This window comes from Balaenoptera musculus, chromosome 19 (genome assembly GCF_009873245.2).
Source record: "Balaenoptera musculus isolate JJ_BM4_2016_0621 chromosome 19, mBalMus1.pri.v3, whole genome shotgun sequence".
Lineage (NCBI taxonomy): Eukaryota > Metazoa > Chordata > Mammalia > Artiodactyla > Balaenopteridae > Balaenoptera > Balaenoptera musculus.
In genome coordinates, this window is record NC_045803.1 from 3,198,755 (window position 1) to 3,213,993 (window position 15,239).

The following is a 15,239-nucleotide window of genomic DNA, read 5'->3' on the forward strand; positions in this document are numbered from 1 at the left end:
AGAGATGGAGAAACTCCTCTCTCCATCCCCCCACCCCGGATCTGCGCGCAAAAGTCCCCAGCCTCCTGTCTGAGGGAGCCGTGGTTGAACTTGCGTGTCTCCCGAGGAAACTGGGGTCAGGGGTTGGGGGACCAAGGGTCAAGGCTTGGGTGGGGAAGGGCGACTAAACACACACACACACACACACACACACACACTCTCTCTCTCTCTCTGCACTAAGCAGCTGTGAGGTGGAAAAACTTCGGTAATGGGGAGCGTGAGTCAGAGGGCTGGCAGGGAGCGGGGCTGCCTTGAGCTCATTGCCTCCCCTGCCCCCAGTCCAGCACCCCCGCCGCCAACAATTAATATCAACCTCGGGGAAGGAGGAGCCAGACGGAAGGGGGGCTTCGGAGACAGACTGGAAAAGGCATCAGAGAGAGGGAGACAGGCGCACAGCAGTTTCAGGCTTTATTAACAAACGGGTGTTAAAAACCAGATGGGTCTGTCTGCCCCTCTGGGCTCTCACCTTCCCGGGGGGGGGGCTGGCTGGGAGGGCAGCACTGTGCCCACCACCCCCCTCCCTCCCCTGGGGCTCTCGAGGCAGACGACCCTCCCCTGCAGAGGCGCCCCTCACCCTCTCTCTGCCTCTGCAGCCTCACCCACTTCAAGCACAGCATCAAGCCCCACCCCATTCCCTGGGGGCCTTGTCCCGGTTTGGGGTGCCCCTGCCTAAGTCCTAACCCTGGTCGGGGTGGGAGGCAGGCTTGCTCGGCCTCCTCTCCTCCTGCCCCACGTCTCTCCCAGGCTCATAGCACAAACGGCACAGGCTTGGCAGACAGACAGACAGACAGACAGACAGATGGGGAGACTTCTCAGTGCAGACAGAATCTGAGGCAGGGGTTAGATGGGCCGACTTCTCTGAGAAGTTCAAACACTACAGACACACGTCAGGCTGTGGTGGGGTCTCTTGCCCTCTGCAGGCCTGTTTCTGGGCCCTGGGTGGGCTGGGGATTCACGGAAGGACGGTGTGAAAGTGTCTGCACACAGTAGGTGCTCACTAAGCGCTGGTTTTCCTCCCTCCAGGGTCTGGCGTCATAGTTCCTTGCTGAACTCCCTCACCAGCGTGTAGCCCATGCAGCCCCAGCTCCCCTCGGCCTGGTAGCCACAGCCCTCCAGCATCCCGGCCACGCCCCACGCTGCCACGGCCACCGGGACCACTAGCCGGGCCCGGGGCTCCCCCATGCCGCCCGCCCAGGCTCGAGCCCGGGATTCGGCAAAGGCCAGCAGCCGCCTGCCCACGCCTCGGCGGCGGTGCCAGCGAGACACAGAGAGGCGGGTGACCCGGGCCCCGTCTCCAGCGCTGGAGCCTGGGGCCAGGGCCAGGACCCCGCACACATCCCCCGAGCCCCGCACTGCCACCCAGGGCCCCCCCAGCCCGCCCGGCGGGGGCAGCGAGCCCCACCGGGCCCGCAGGCCCAGCTTCATGGCCGCCACGGCCAGGAACACGGGCAGGAGGAGGGCCAGGGCGAAAGAGGCCAGGACGAAGCGCAGACCGCTGCTGGCTGCCGCCAGGAGGAGCAGGGCCGGAGGCCGCGTCAGGGCGTGGAGCGCCACACGGTTCTCCGTGTCCTTCACGCCAGCCTGCGGGCAGGAGGAGCAGTCAGCGTTGGGGGGCTCCCGTGGGCAGCAGGAACGGGGCGGGGAGGAGGCAGGCCCTGCCCGGGAGGGATCCGGGGCCGGGGTTGCCAGAGGAGAAAGGAAGGCAGTGAGCTGAGGCCTGTGGCGGAGGGGCCGGGACCACACGGCTGGCACGCTGGGCTCTGAATGAGTGAGCTGGTGAATTAGGAACTGCGAGGGCTCCCACTTCAGTGGAGAGGCAGGCGCCGGGCACCAGGGAAGGCTGGATGGAGGAGCTGCCCCAAGCAAGAGAGAGAGCTGGAGGGGCGCCTGGGGGGTCCTCGAGTGCCAGGCTGAGGCCCAAGGGCTCTACTTTGAAAAGCAGGAGGCTGGGGCGTAGGGAAGACTGGAAGTGGGCAGGATAGGGAAGGAGTTGGTGTGTGGTCAGCTCCACAGCCCTACAGCGGTGAAAACCCTTTTTGATCCCCAGGGTAGGGAGAAAGAACTAGAGAGAGGAGGGCCCAAGGGCCCTCTTAGGAGCAAAAGACTGCTCGCCGGGGGTCACGGCTGGCTCAGGAAGGTGACTGAAGCCACTCCAAATGCCAGCCCTGCCCCCTCCCAGGCTCCGTGGTGTGTCCCCGCCCCACCCCCAGGTTCATTGGTGCCCCCTCATTCTGTCCCCGCCCCCTCCCAGGCTCACTGGTGTCCCGGCCCCTCCCACTGGTACCCTCCCCCAGACTCACTGGTGTCCCCGCCCCCCCAGGCTCATTGGTATCCCCTCATTCTGTCCCCGCCCCCTCCCAGGCTCACTGGTGTCCCCGTCCCCTCCCAGGTTCACTGGTGTCCCGGCCCCCCCTCACTGGTACCCTCCACCCCACCCTCCCAGGCTCACTGGCGCCCCTGCCCTCTCTCACCTTCAGCATCTCCAGCACTAAGGGTTTCTCATCTTCCCTCATCTCCCGCACCGACAGGTGGCTGGGGGCCATGGCAGCCCCCAGGCTCCCGCGCCCCCAAGGGAGCAGGCGTGCACCTGGCGAAAACAAGCCGGTCAGCGTCAGGAGGGCACCTCTCGTCCCCAAAGCGCCCCAGAGCTGCGGATCAAGCAACAGTATGTCCCAGGTCAGGTCCCAAGAGAGGTCCGAGACAGGACAGGCTTCCCCGTCAACCCATCGACCTTTCTAAAGTCTCTCGGGGTGCCCCCCCGGCCCCCAGTGGTGTCCAGCGATCTACGCCTAAATGCCCGGTGCACGCCAACACCTGCCAACATCGGGCTCCCTTCCAGGTTCCGGGGCGGCCCTGGGGGTGAGCGAAACTACCCCCACAGGCAGGGAATGGACTGCGCTCCCCACCCCCCCAGTGCCCAGAGCCTCTCTGCCCCAATCGCCCCCGAACGGCGTCTGTCGCAGGAACAAGGACTTGCAAGCACCTCTGTGGGTCGCTTCGCTTTTGACAAGGTGCGAGGGGAGCAGGGTTGAGAAGGGGGTCGTCGGCGGAAGTGACGTCAGACTCGCGCACTGGGGGGCGGGGCGGTGCCTGCTCTCGGCCTTAGCAACTGTTGCCAAGCTTCTGGCAGGGGGTGGGGGGAGAGTCTGGGCGTGGGCTGGGAATGGACTAGGGCGGGGAGCGGCAACCCTGCAAGGGGAGGAGCAACAGCGAAAGGGGGCCTGTAGGACGCAGGCGGGGGAAGGGGCAGGGGATGGGAGCGGGGGAGCCGGCGGGGTGGGGGTGGGGGCGGGGAGCGGTACTTACCGGGCGCGCGCTGAACGCAGGTTTGCTTCCCGAAGTCCCCTGGTTCCTAAGCAACCTGAGCGCAGGGGGTGGGGGCGGGGCGGCGAACTCAGTGGGTCTATTCTCTTTGGTTCCAGGGCCTTCGCGGGAGGGGCCGCGTCAGCATCTTGAGCCCACTGGCTCCCAAACTGCCCCACCCCAAACCAACCCACCCCGGCTCTCAGTGACATTCGGGATGGGCATTCCCACCCACCCATTTTTCCGTGAGAGGAGGGGTGGGGTGACTTACAGAGAACAAGTGGCAGACCAGGATTCTAGATGCCAACGCCTCCCCCATATAGTGACCGTTGCATCCCTTTTTTAAAAAAGGATAAACAGAGCCCACATAGGAGACGTGGCTGGCCCCAAGACGCAAAGCAAGTCACCTGCGAACCAGGAAGCAAGAGATGAGACTCCAAGTTCCCAAGTGGTGGCTATGGCCATGACAGTGACCTCCCAAACCACAAATAAAACAAAAGCACAGGAGAGGAGATTCTGGTCTTTATTAGCAAGCCCAGCCTGCAGTTCCCCTCCCCCCAGCTCAGCCCAGCCCAGGCGGGCAGTGAGTCGGGGTCTCTGTGTGGGGCGGGAAGGGGAACCAGTGGTTCTACTCAAAACGTGTGCACCAGCTGGACTGCGGGCAGAGTCTGGACGATCTGGATGGAGGGTAGGCCCTGGGGGGTCATGCCCCCAGGTGCAGCTCCCGCAGGGACCACTTGTACCATCTGGGAGGCAGGAGCCGCAGGGACGCCCGCGGGAGCAGAGCCTGAGCCAGGTGGTGGTGGGGCCAGCAGCTGCAGCGCAGCGGCGCCTCCCGCAACGCTGCCACTCTCCAGCAGCTCGGTGGCCGGGGCACTGCGGATAATGAGCAGTTTCTGTCCCGGCGGGCCAGGGGTTGGCGGCTCAGCCAGCCCCGAGGGTAAGGTCTCTACCTCCTGCACACACAGCTGGGTCTGCTCCCCATCAGCTGCGCTCAGCACCAGGACACTCTGCAGCCCCTCCTCCGTCTGCAGCGTCTCAAAGAGCACATCCTGGACCACACCAGTGCTGGCCTCACCGTCACCGGGCTCCCCCGGGCCGGGGTCCGCCAGCAACTCCTCCGCTGCCCCACTCTGAACCACCAGCAGATTAGGCGCCTCAGTGGTGACGGCTCCCCCACTGGAATTGGACAGCTGACCCGTTACAGGCTGCAGCTGGACCGTGGTCACCTCCTGGGCCGGCTGGAGCTGGACCGTGGTCACCTCCGGGGCCGGCTGGAGCTGGACCGTGGTCAGTTCCGGGGCTGGCCGAAGGGGTTGGAGCTGGACCCCGCTCACTTCCTGCGGCCCTGCCTCCCCAGCCCCCACATTCTGCAGAACTATGAGGCTCTGCGCTCCCGCGCTGGCCCCGGTGTTGCTCCCTCCCTGCACCCCTAGCCCCCCAGGGCCTGGCAGCCAGACTACTCCAGCCCCCTGCCCAGCTTTCCCCACTGCCCGTGGGCCCTGCCTTGCACCGCTGCCCCCACCACCAGTACTGGAGGAGGGCAGCAGGATGAGCTTCGGGGGGGCGGGGGGCGGCGGGGGTGTGGGGGGCTGGACGCTGCTGGGGATCAGCTGGAGGCCCTGGGCAGTCTGCACCAGGAGAAACGTCTGGGAGTTGGGGGCTGCTGGGCTGGGGGGCGGGGCCTGGGCCGTGACCCCTGCCACCTCTAGGGAGAGCGTGGCTTGGAGGTGGGGGAGGACGTGGACATCTTGGGTGGCGGACGGGGCTGGGGCGGCAGCCAGTGGGGCAGGGGGCTGGGGGCCGGCGCCGGGGGCTGCGGGGCCAGAAGTGGCGTTGGCCGGGGCATGCGTCCTCAGGTGCCGCTGCAGGTAGGCGGCCATGACAAAGCTGCGGCCGCAGATGGGGCAGGCGAAGGGGCGCTCGGCCGAGTGGGTGCGCTGGTGCAGCAGCAGGTTGGACGAGTGCGTGAAGGTCTTGGGGCAGAGCGGGCAGCGGAAGGGCCGCTCGCCCGTGTGCACGCGCTGGTGCTGCCGCAAGTTGGAGGTCTGGGCGAAGCTCTTGCCGCACACGCCGCAGGAGTGGGGCCGCTCGCCCGTGTGCACGTGCCGGTGGCGCCGCAGGCACGACGTGTTGCGGAAGGCTTTGCCGCACTCCCCGCAGGCGTAGGGCCGCTCGCCCGAGTGCAGCCGCAGGTGGTACTGGTAGTGCGACGACCACTTGAAGGTAAGGCCGCACTGGCCACAGGTGAAGGCCCGCAGGCCGGTGTGCACGCGCTGGTGGATGGCCAGCAGCGACGAGCGCTTGAAGGCCTTGCCACACTCGCCGCACTGGTAGGGCCGCTCGCCCGTGTGGTCCCGCAGGTGGTAGCGCAGCCCCGATGAGCCCTTGAAGGCCTTGCCACACTCGCCGCATTTGTAGGGTCGCTCCGCGGAAGCGGGGGCGGGCGCGGGAGCGGGCGGGGCGGGGGCGGGGGCGAGCGGCTCCTGGGGACAGGTGACCTCGGCAGCCTCGGCCTGGGGGGGCGGGCGCCCGGCCGCGGCCTCCTCCACGTGGCACTGCTGGTGCGCCAGGAGGCTGGCCAGCTGCGGGAAGGCGCCGTCACAGCTGCCGCAGCGGAACGCCTGCCCGCCGGCCGCCCCGTGGCTGTGCTGGTGGCGGGAGAGGCCGGCCACTGTCCGGAAGGACTTCCCGCAGGGGAGGCAGGCGAAGCCAGGGGCAGCGGCGGCGGGAGGGGGCTGCGGCAAGGGGGACGGCGGGGACAGGGAGGGCAGCGGGGGAGGGTCGGCCTTCCGCGGCTCCGAGGGCGCGTCCGCGGGCGGGGGCGGCGCCTCCGGCCCGGGGCAGGGCTGGTGCTCCAAGAGCAGCTCCTCGCTGCCGAAGCCTAGCTCGCAGCCGTCGCAGCGGTACACCAGCTCCACCGTGGTCTCGGCCGCGGCCAGAAAGAGCTCGGGCACCACGGGCGGGGGCGCGGGCGGCGGGGGCGCCGGCGGGCTGGGGGGTTGGAGGGGCCGCTGCAGGTAGGCCTCCGAGACCAAGACCTTGCCGCCGGGCTCCCGCGGCGGAGGGGCGGGGGCGGCGCCCGCGGCGGGGGCGGCGGCGCTGCCGTGGGTGCGCTGGTGCAGCAGCAGGTTGGACGAGTGCGTGAAGGTCTTGGGGCAGAGCGGGCAGCGGAAGGGCCGCTCGCCCGTGTGCACGCGCTGGTGCTGCCGCAGGTTGGTGCTCTGCGTGAAGCTCTTGCCGCACACGCCGCAGGTGTAGGGCCGCTCGCCCGTGTGCACGTGCCGGTGGCGCCGCAGGCTGGACGAGTTCTTGAAGGCCTTGGGGCAGTCCGGGCAGGGGTAGGGCCGCTCGCCCGTGTGCTGGCGCAGGTGGTACTGGTAGTGGGACGACCACTTGAAGGCCAGGCCGCACTGGCCGCAGGTGAAGGCCCGCAGGCCGGTGTGCACGCTGCGGTGGATCTGCAACAGCGACGAGCGCTTGAAGGCCTTGGGGCAGTCGGGGCACTGGTAGGGCCGCTCGCCCGTGTGGCCCCGCTGGTGGTAAAGCAGGGCCGAGGAGCCCTTGAAGGCCTTGGGGCAGTCGGGGCACTTGTAGGGACGCTCGCCCGTGTGCGTGCGCTGGTGGTGCAGGAGCCGGGACGACCAGCGGAAGGACTTGCCGCACTCCCCACACTCATACTGGGCCGTGGGGGCCGGAGCCGCGGGGCCCGGCTTCTCCCCGGCCCCCTCTGCGGTAGAGGCCGGCGCCATGTCCGTGTGGGAGCCGACCATCACACCTGGGGAGGGATTCCGGGTCAGGCGAGGGCGGGCGCTCCCCCCACCTCCGCCCACACACCGGGTTATCTCAACCCCAAACCCACGGGGTGGCCCTGTGAGAGGCACGGGACACATCCCTTAGGATTACGGCTTCCTGTAGTGCAGGTCAGCTCTGGCCGGAGAGGCTGCCCACGACGGAAGGCCTTGGGTGCTAAAAAGGAAACGTATGGCAAACTGGGAGGAGCTGGTCGCCCCGCCCCCCACCATGCCGGCCATCTCCTCCAGGAGGCTGGACTGCTGGACGTGGCCTTTATGAGGCCAGGTACTGCCTTTCCGGCTATGCTCAGTCCCTCTAAAGACAGGCAGTGTCTTCGAAGAAGGCTGGGGTCTCTAGCACCGCGCTTTGGATCCTCTGGTCCCTCTAAAGACCTCATCCCCATCCTGCCTCAATACCCGCTTCCACTGCCACACCCCAAACCCTTTCACGACAGACAAAGCCTCTGTGAGCATCCACTCTCCACCACCACCCATCCTGCTCCACCTCTCCCTCTTGGGACCCTAACCCAGAATCCCTAGGTTCAGCCATATCTACCACCCATTGATCCTGTGGGCTCCGCATCCTCCGCCCCCTCATCCACACCCGCACTGCCCCCCTTATCCAGCACAGATGCTGCTGGTGACTGGAAAGTGCCTGGCCTCAGCCTCCTTTTGCATTCGTGCCCAAGGATCTCAAAGCTCCCTCCCCAACACCCTGCACTGCTCATGCTGCATTTCTCTGGTCCATTCACCCACCCCACCAGGTGATACTTGCCATGTTTCTTTTCCCCTCAAATCTCTCTCCTATCCCCTCTTGCTCTTAGCAGGTGACCCTGCCATTGATCTTGTCGCTGAGAAAATAAAAGCAACCAGAAGAGAACATTCCCATCTTCCAACAACTACACTGGTGGTTCTCAGTGGGGCAATGGAAGCTCCCTGGACCACCACCACCACGCCCTCCACCCCAGCGGACATGTGGCAATGCCTGGAGACTGTTCTGGTTATCTGGCTGTCGACTGGAGGAGCAGGTGCCACTGGCATCTAGTGGGCAGAGGCCAGGGACGCTGCTCGGCGTCCTACGAGGCACAGGACAGCACCACCCCCAGCCCCCAAACAGCAAGGAGCAATCAGTTCAAAACGCCAGTGGTGCTGAGGCTGAGAAACCCTGCACTACCCCTTCCCGCCTGCCTACTTCTGGGCCTAAAGACTCTGACTTCCCACCTACAGCGATTCTCCTCATCTCCTGGACCGTTCCCATCAGTGTACCCACAAGCCAGGTCTCCCATCTTTATAACTTTTTAAAAAAATTTTTTTTGGCTGCGTTGGGTCTTCATTGCTGCGCGCGAGCTTTCTCTAGTTGTGGCAAGCGGGGGCTACTCTTCGTTGCGGTGCGCGGGCCTCTCATTGCGGTGCCTTCTCTAGTGGAGCACGGGCTCTAGGCGCGTGGGCTTCAGTAGTTGTGGCACGTGGGCTCAGTAGTTGTGGCTCGCAGGCCCTAGAGCACAGGCTCAGTAGTTGTGGCACCCAGGCTTAGCTGCTGCACGGCATGTGGGATCTTCCTGGACCAGGGCTCGAACCCGTATCCCCTGCATTGGCAGGCGGATTCTTAACCACTGCGCCAGCAGGGAAGCCCTCCCATCTTTAAAAAAACAAAAACCCTTCACCCCACTTCCTCCTCCAGCTCTGGCCTCATTTCTGTCTCCTTGCAGCAAAGCAACTTAAAAGTGCCATCAACACATGCTCTTTCCCATCTCAAACCCTGTCAATCAGATCCTCCCCCCGCCCCCTCCACTCATGGCCTCCTAGTTGCTAAATCCAGTGGTCTCTGCTCAGTGGTCAATGGACGTCTTATTCTCTCTCTCCTTAAACCAGTCCCCTTGGCTTCTGGGATACCGCGCTCCTCACCTGCCACCCTTCTCAGTTTCGGGTGCTAGTCCTACTTGTGAATGCAGGAGAGTCCAGGGTTCTATCAAGCCTCCTATTCTGTATCCACACTCTCCCTGGAAGCCCTCACCCACTCCTGGGACTTCACAATCTATAAACTGGACAATTCCAAAATTGATCTCCACTTGCCACCTGTCCTTTGAAACCTACACCCCTGCTGGACTATGCCATTTGGACGCCTAATAAGACACCTCAACCTTAACATGCCCAAAGCCTAACTCCAGTTTTTCCTCCTGCTCTCTCCCCTCTCTGGCCCCCGCAAATACCTCTTTCACCCCCAGTCTGCTCCATCTCCAAAAACGCCTTTATTCTTGCTCAGGCGCAAAGCCCCAGGGCACCCTCACCCCCTCTTTCTCCCTCACTCTCTATGACCAGTCCGTCAGCCGACCCCCCAGTCCAGCAGGAGCATCCTTGGATCTGGCCTCTTCCCACCAAGTCCCCCATTACCACCTTTTTCTAGGGCACCAACATCTCCCTCCGGGCAACTGCAGCAGCCTTCTGACAGCTCTCCTAGTTTCCACCCTTACTCTTCCTACCCCCAGTCTGTTCCCAACACAGAGGCTGAATGGAAACTGCCAACACAGACAGACCATTTCATTCCTCTCTGCTAAAGCCTCCCACTGCTCCCATTTGAGAGCAGAAAACTAATCCCTTACAAGAACCTACAGACTTCCCACGGCCTATGGCTTCCTTCCCTCCCTGACTGTCCTGCTAGCCTCTCCAACCCTCAGGGCACTCTGGTCACAGGGCCGGGTCAGGCATGCCCACTCCCACCTGGGGCCCCACACAGGCCCCTGCCTAGTACCCCCTTCCCTCCAATATCCAGGAAGCTCCCTCCCTCACCTCCAAGTCTTTGCTGAAATGTCATCTTGGGGAATTATTCCCTGACCATCCTACCTAACTCTGCAACCCCTCCCAGCATGCCGCATTCTCTTTCCCTGACTTATTTTTTTTCTCCATAGGGCTTATCACCTTCTAACCTACTTTATAATCAGAGTTTCCCAGCATCAGCACTGTTGAGATTGGAGCCGGACAGGGGGCTGTTTCCTGCATTGCAAGTTGGTTAGCAGTATCCCCGGCCTCGGTCCACTAGATGCTAGTGGCATCTTGTTCACTGTTGCATCCCAGCGCCTAGAATAATATCTGGCACAGAGTGAGTACTCAGTGAACATATCTTGAATGAAAGAAAGCTGGGCATCCCTTTGCACAAGCCATATAGATTCCCTTTAAAAAGATGAGCGTCCCCTTTAAAATGTAAGCAAGTCCTTTTAAGAGGTTATCCCAGGAAGCTGCACGTGTCTTTCAGAAGGCCGGCATGCCTTAAACAGGAGACATCCGTGCTCTGGAAGAGCCGGGACCCGTCCTATCTGGTAAAGAGCATCCTCTTCAAAAGGCCGGGCCACACCCTTCCATCAGGCCCGACTTCCCCTTTAAGAGGATCCTGTTCCTGCACAACCATCTCCACCCTTTCTCAGCTAAACTAGGGACTGCTTTGAAGCCACTAGGATTCACAAGCTTTTCTTTCAGTATCTGGGACACTGTCACCGGCCTTTAAAGAGACAATTTATTCTCTTAAATTAAAGCGGGAAGCTCTTTATAAACTGCACAACCTGCCCCGCCCCTTTAAAAAGCAGCCCCTTGCCCTTTAAGGGGGCGGAGCCGGCCCGGCGGACAAAAGTCGGAGGTGAAGTAGCACCCTTCCCTTTAAGGCATCCCTTCCGGTTTCACGTTCGCCGTTTCCCCAACGTCTCCGCCCTCCGGTCCCTCCCCCACCCCCGCCCCTCCGGTCTCTCACCTGCGGCCCCGACCGGGGAATGAGCTGGGGAGACCCAGGGCCTTCCCGCGGGGGTCGATGGGAAGGCGAGGCCCCTGCAGCGGCGGTGCAGGAGTGGGGGCCGGGGAGGGGGCGGGGGCACGCTCCCTCCCAACGGCCCCCGGCGCGAGGCACCCAACCTTTATCGGCGGCCTCTCGCGCACACAAACCCCGACGTCGCCGTCCGTGCGTCAGGACGCCACGTGCGCAGAGGCCCCGCCTCCGTACCCCCCATTGGCCGCCGGCCGTGTCGGCCCTTCCTGGCGCAGGCGGCGCGAGGCATCTTGGGAGTTGTAGTACTCTCGGGACCCCGACCACTCGGTCCTTGCAGCGGTCGCGGGGGTCGGCCCAAGGCCGGGGAAAGCTGGGTCGGGACGCAGGGTCGCACGTTCCCCTTTATTAGCATCGACTCCCTCTCGTCTGTGATAGAATCCTCCCCCGCAGCGCGGTTCCCGAGCAGGCGTCGCCCACCAGGGATGTGGTCACTCCTGGCCTGGCCCCACGCCCAGGCCTCGGGGCTCCCATTTTTTACCCCGTTGGGAAAACTGAAGGCCGCAGTGCTTCCTGCCCCCAAAAGGTCCCTCGTGCTTGCGGTTCCCGGGCGTATGTTGCATTCTCGCTAGTGCGGCTGTTGGGGAACCTGGGCCCTGCTATGCAGGGGGCTGCCCAGGGCACCAGGGACCCCTGCCTCCTTCGCAGCCTGGGGGCTTAGGGGAAAACGGGCTGTCCTGAATCCCCTCTCCCTCCTTCCCATGTTCAGCTCTCACCAGCCTCGGCCTCTAAGTCAAACTGACTTTTCTGCGGGTCATCCAACTAGTTTCTCAACCATGGCACTGGTGACATTTGGGCCGGCCTTTCTTTACTGTGGGGGCTGTCTTGTGCCTTGTAGGGTGGCTAGCAGCATAGTGGCCTAACCCTAACCCACTAGAGGCCAACAGCCCTCCTCGCCACCCCGCTCCCCTCCACCACACGTTATGACAGCCGTCTCCAGACCTGGCTGCAGTTCCCCTGGTTGAGAACCACTGTTCCAAGGCAATCCTCCTCAGCCTGACGGCTACCCTTACCGCGTCACTTCTCAACTACCGGAAAGCCCCTGTGCTAGGAGGGGCCCCACTACATGCTCAGCGGCACTCATCTCTGTTCCAAGACAGACGGATGGGGTCTGACTTTGCCACCCAGGTGTCCCCAACAACCAGTAAGGGGCTTAATCAGAAGCAGACGGCACTCTGTTGAATGAGTGAATTTTTACAGCCTCCCATACAGTTTCCCAAGGCCCCCAGGCAGGCTGGGACTCAGGCGTGATCTGAGCTGTTGGACCTGTCCCTGCCCAGCAGGGTCTTTATGAAATCTCCAGTGAATTCATGCATATAAAACCCTTGGCTTCCAGCTCAGCCCAAACGTTCCTCTCACTTCAGCTTTCACCTCCCCTGCCAGAAACGAAGCTGCCGGAGGCACTGGGTGGGGGGTGGGGGGCGGGGGTGGGGGAGGGACACCTGAGGAGAGTTCTGAGCTGTTAAGGAGTAAAGAGGGGAAAGCTAGGAAGAAGAGAGACCTGCAGGCCCTGCCCCCTGGGGTCTGTATCCAAGGCTCCTCAACACATCAAGCTCTGGCCGCTAACGCTAACGGAGGCTTGGGGATGGAGGGAGGATCCCCTATGAGCAACTGGCTCCCACTCTCGGGGCCCGGTGCCTCTTTGGGGAGGAAAAAAAAAAAAAAGTTGTGCAGATTTGGCAGGCTCCTTTTCAAGACAGCAGTAACAGCCCTGTGGGGTGAGGGATGGGACGCTAACACCGTGTCTGGCTCTCCAGGGACACGGATGGGAAGAGGAGTTGTCCCCCCATCCCTCCCTGAGCTGGACCCCTCATGGAGCCTCGTATGCGGAGTCCTCTGCAGCTGACACAGATACCATAGGAAGTTATCAGAGGCACCCAGTCCAGATTCTGTAGTGTCCAGACCCTCAGTCCTTACCCAGGACCCTCCCCAGATCTTGCCCTAGCAGCTGGGACATAGCAATGGGGGCTTGGGAGGGGGCAACAAAAGTTCGGTCCCAGTGAGCTTACAAAATCTATAGGGGGTGAAGGGTGGCAATAAACAAGACATAATAAATAACACATATCCCATGCTATGTGCCGCTAAACGTCTCAGAGAAAAAAATACAGTAGGAGAGATGGGCGTGGGGGCATGTCCAGGGCTGGGGCAGTGGGTGAAGGCTTGATGTGGGACTAAGCAAACATCTGGACATACGCCTGTCCAGTCCCCAGGCATCCTTTTTTTTTTTTTTTTTGGCCGCGCCACGCAGCACGCAGGATCTCAGTTCCCTGATCGGGGATCAAACACCAGGGATTGAACCCACGCCCCCAGCAGTGGAAGCGCAGAGTCTTAACCACTGGACTGGCAGGGAAGTCCCCCCAGGCATTCTTATTTCCAGCCAACAACACCCCGCCCCAGGTACTTTTCGCAGCTGAACCCCTCCCACTAGATCAGGCATCCCATCCAGCCCCAGTCCCCCTGAGCCCCCTGCCTTGCCAGCCAGGTGAACCATTCTTCCCATGGGGTACAGGGATGGGAGTGGGGACTGCAGTCTTTGAAGGTGGCCAAGACTACCTACCCAACACTTCCCTGGGCCCAAGGTTGTCACTCACGTCCCACAAGCCCTGTGTGCACGTGAGGGTGTCTGCATTTACCCCCATCCCAGCCAAAAGGATTGGCAAGGTCTGCACCCCCATCCCAAGGAAGTAGTCGCAGGAGAGGAGAAAGCGTGGTAGGAACTGGGGAGCCTGGCCCTTCGGTCTTCCCCACTCTCCCTCACCCATCCCTACCAGCCACGCTCCAGGTAGTGGGGGACGCGTGCCAGCCTTCTCAGGCAGTCCGGCTCCAAGGTGGCTCATCCAGGACCAGAGTCTGGGCCCTGCCCGCTTTGATTACAGAGCATGGAGGGGGCTCAGGTCCCACTCACCGTGCCCCCACCAGTGCTCCTGGACCCCAGACACCTGAGCCCTTCGGCCAGCCTCCCTTCCCTCTGGAAGTGGGGGGTGTCCTCCTGCTGTGTGGACATTCGATTCTGGTTTTGGCCACTCAGTCCAACACCTTGGTGACAGCACAGCCTGCGCTCACTGGAGAAGAGAGGACTGGGGTTGGGGACACCTCTCCCTGGAGCAGACCTCACCCAACGCCCCAGAGGAGGTGTCTGGGGCCAAAGACAGGACTCCCAAGGCCAGAGACTAAAAATAAAATATCCTACAGACATAGAGAACAAACGTATGGATACCAAGGGGGAAAGTGGGGTGTGGTGGTGGGATGAACTGGGAGATTGGGGCTGACATATACAAACTACTATGTATAAAATAGATAACTAATGAGAACCTACTGTAGAGCACAGGGAACTCTACTCAGCGCTCTGTGGTCACCTAAATGGGAAGGAAATCCAGAAAAGAGGGGATATATGTATATGTATAGCTGATACACTTTGCTGTACAGCAGCAACTGACACAGCAGTGTAAAGCAACTATACTCCAATAAAAAAATAAATAAAAAATAAAATAAAATATCCTTTTTCACATAAGTGGAGTAAAAAGAGCAGAGATACACTTTAAGTGGGGGGGGGGAGGGTAGGGGGCAAGCAAGAGAAGTCCCCAAGTCACAGCTGTCAGCTGTCCCAGGAAGAAGGAACCAAGGGGCCAGCTTGTGCCGCCCACAGACTGAGAATGCTCCTTTCCAGCACCTCTGGGGGCTTTCGTGGGGCGCCCCAGCCTGCCCTGCCCTGCCAGGCCTCTCCACATGGAAGGGGCATCATCCCCAGTTCACTGGGGTTGGCGGGGCAGTAAATAAAGGCTCTCTGAAGGTTCTTGGCCAGGCACAGAGCTGGAAGTGATTCCTGCAACCAGGAAGGGACTTAACTGGGAGTGTCTCCAGCCCCAGGGTCCAGCTCCATCCAAGGCCTATCTAGCGGGTCTCACATGCGTGTCAGAAGCCCATGGAGGCCGCCCAGGGCATGGGAGCCAGAGGAGACCCCTCACCCAGCCTGGTGGGAAACTAGGGCAGAGTCCCTGGAGGAGGACAGTTCACAGGGTCCCACCTGTGTGGGGAAAACAGACCCCTCTGTTTGTTTTTTGTTTTTTTTGGCTGCGTGGCAGGCGGGATCTTAATTCCCCAACCAGGAATGGAACCCAGGCCCTCAGCAGTGAAAGCGTGGAGTCCTAACCACTGGACCACCAGGGACTTTCCTAGATTTCTTTATATATGTAATATATATAATCTCTCTAGATAGATAGATAAATAGATAGATAGATAGATAGAGATAGAGCCTATTGGTTCTGTTTCTCTGGAGAACCCTGACTAATACAAGA

The 15,239-nt window shown here is 62.0% G+C and overlaps 2 protein-coding genes across 5 annotated transcripts; both read right to left on the reverse strand.

The window, feature by feature from the left end:
* Positions 1-430: 430 nt before the first annotated feature.
* NAT14 (N-acetyltransferase 14 (putative)) lies at positions 431-3,120 on the reverse strand. Of its 2 annotated transcripts, none has more exons than XM_036834560.1 (3): positions 3,023-3,120; positions 2,511-2,626; positions 431-1,620 (listed from the first exon to the last, which is right to left on the reverse strand). In XM_036834560.1, the coding sequence occupies exons 2-3, from the start codon at positions 2,580-2,582 to the stop codon at positions 1,072-1,074; spliced, it is 621 nt and encodes a 206-aa protein (XP_036690455.1). In that variant the 5' UTR covers positions 2,583-2,626; positions 3,023-3,120; the 3' UTR covers positions 431-1,071. The 2 variants fall into 2 exon arrangements, with proteins under 2 accessions (XP_036690455.1, XP_036690457.1); XM_036834562.1 differs by having other exon boundaries at positions 2,511-2,687; positions 3,023-3,095.
* A 740-nt stretch (positions 3,121-3,860) lies between these two features.
* Positions 3,861-11,061, reverse strand: ZNF628 (zinc finger protein 628). Of its 3 annotated transcripts, XM_036834496.1 has the most exons (4): positions 10,876-11,061; positions 7,912-7,987; positions 7,205-7,311; positions 3,861-7,120 (listed from the first exon to the last, which is right to left on the reverse strand). In XM_036834496.1, exons 3-4 carry the CDS (start codon positions 7,233-7,235, stop codon positions 3,975-3,977), a joined length of 3,177 nt encoding a protein of 1,058 aa, XP_036690391.1. In that variant the 5' UTR covers positions 7,236-7,311; positions 7,912-7,987; positions 10,876-11,061; the 3' UTR covers positions 3,861-3,974. The 3 variants fall into 3 exon arrangements, with proteins under 3 accessions (XP_036690391.1, XP_036690393.1, XP_036690392.1); XM_036834498.1 differs by lacking the exon at positions 7,205-7,311; XM_036834497.1 differs by lacking the exons at positions 7,205-7,311; positions 7,912-7,987.
* Positions 11,062-15,239: the final 4,178 nt, after the last annotated feature.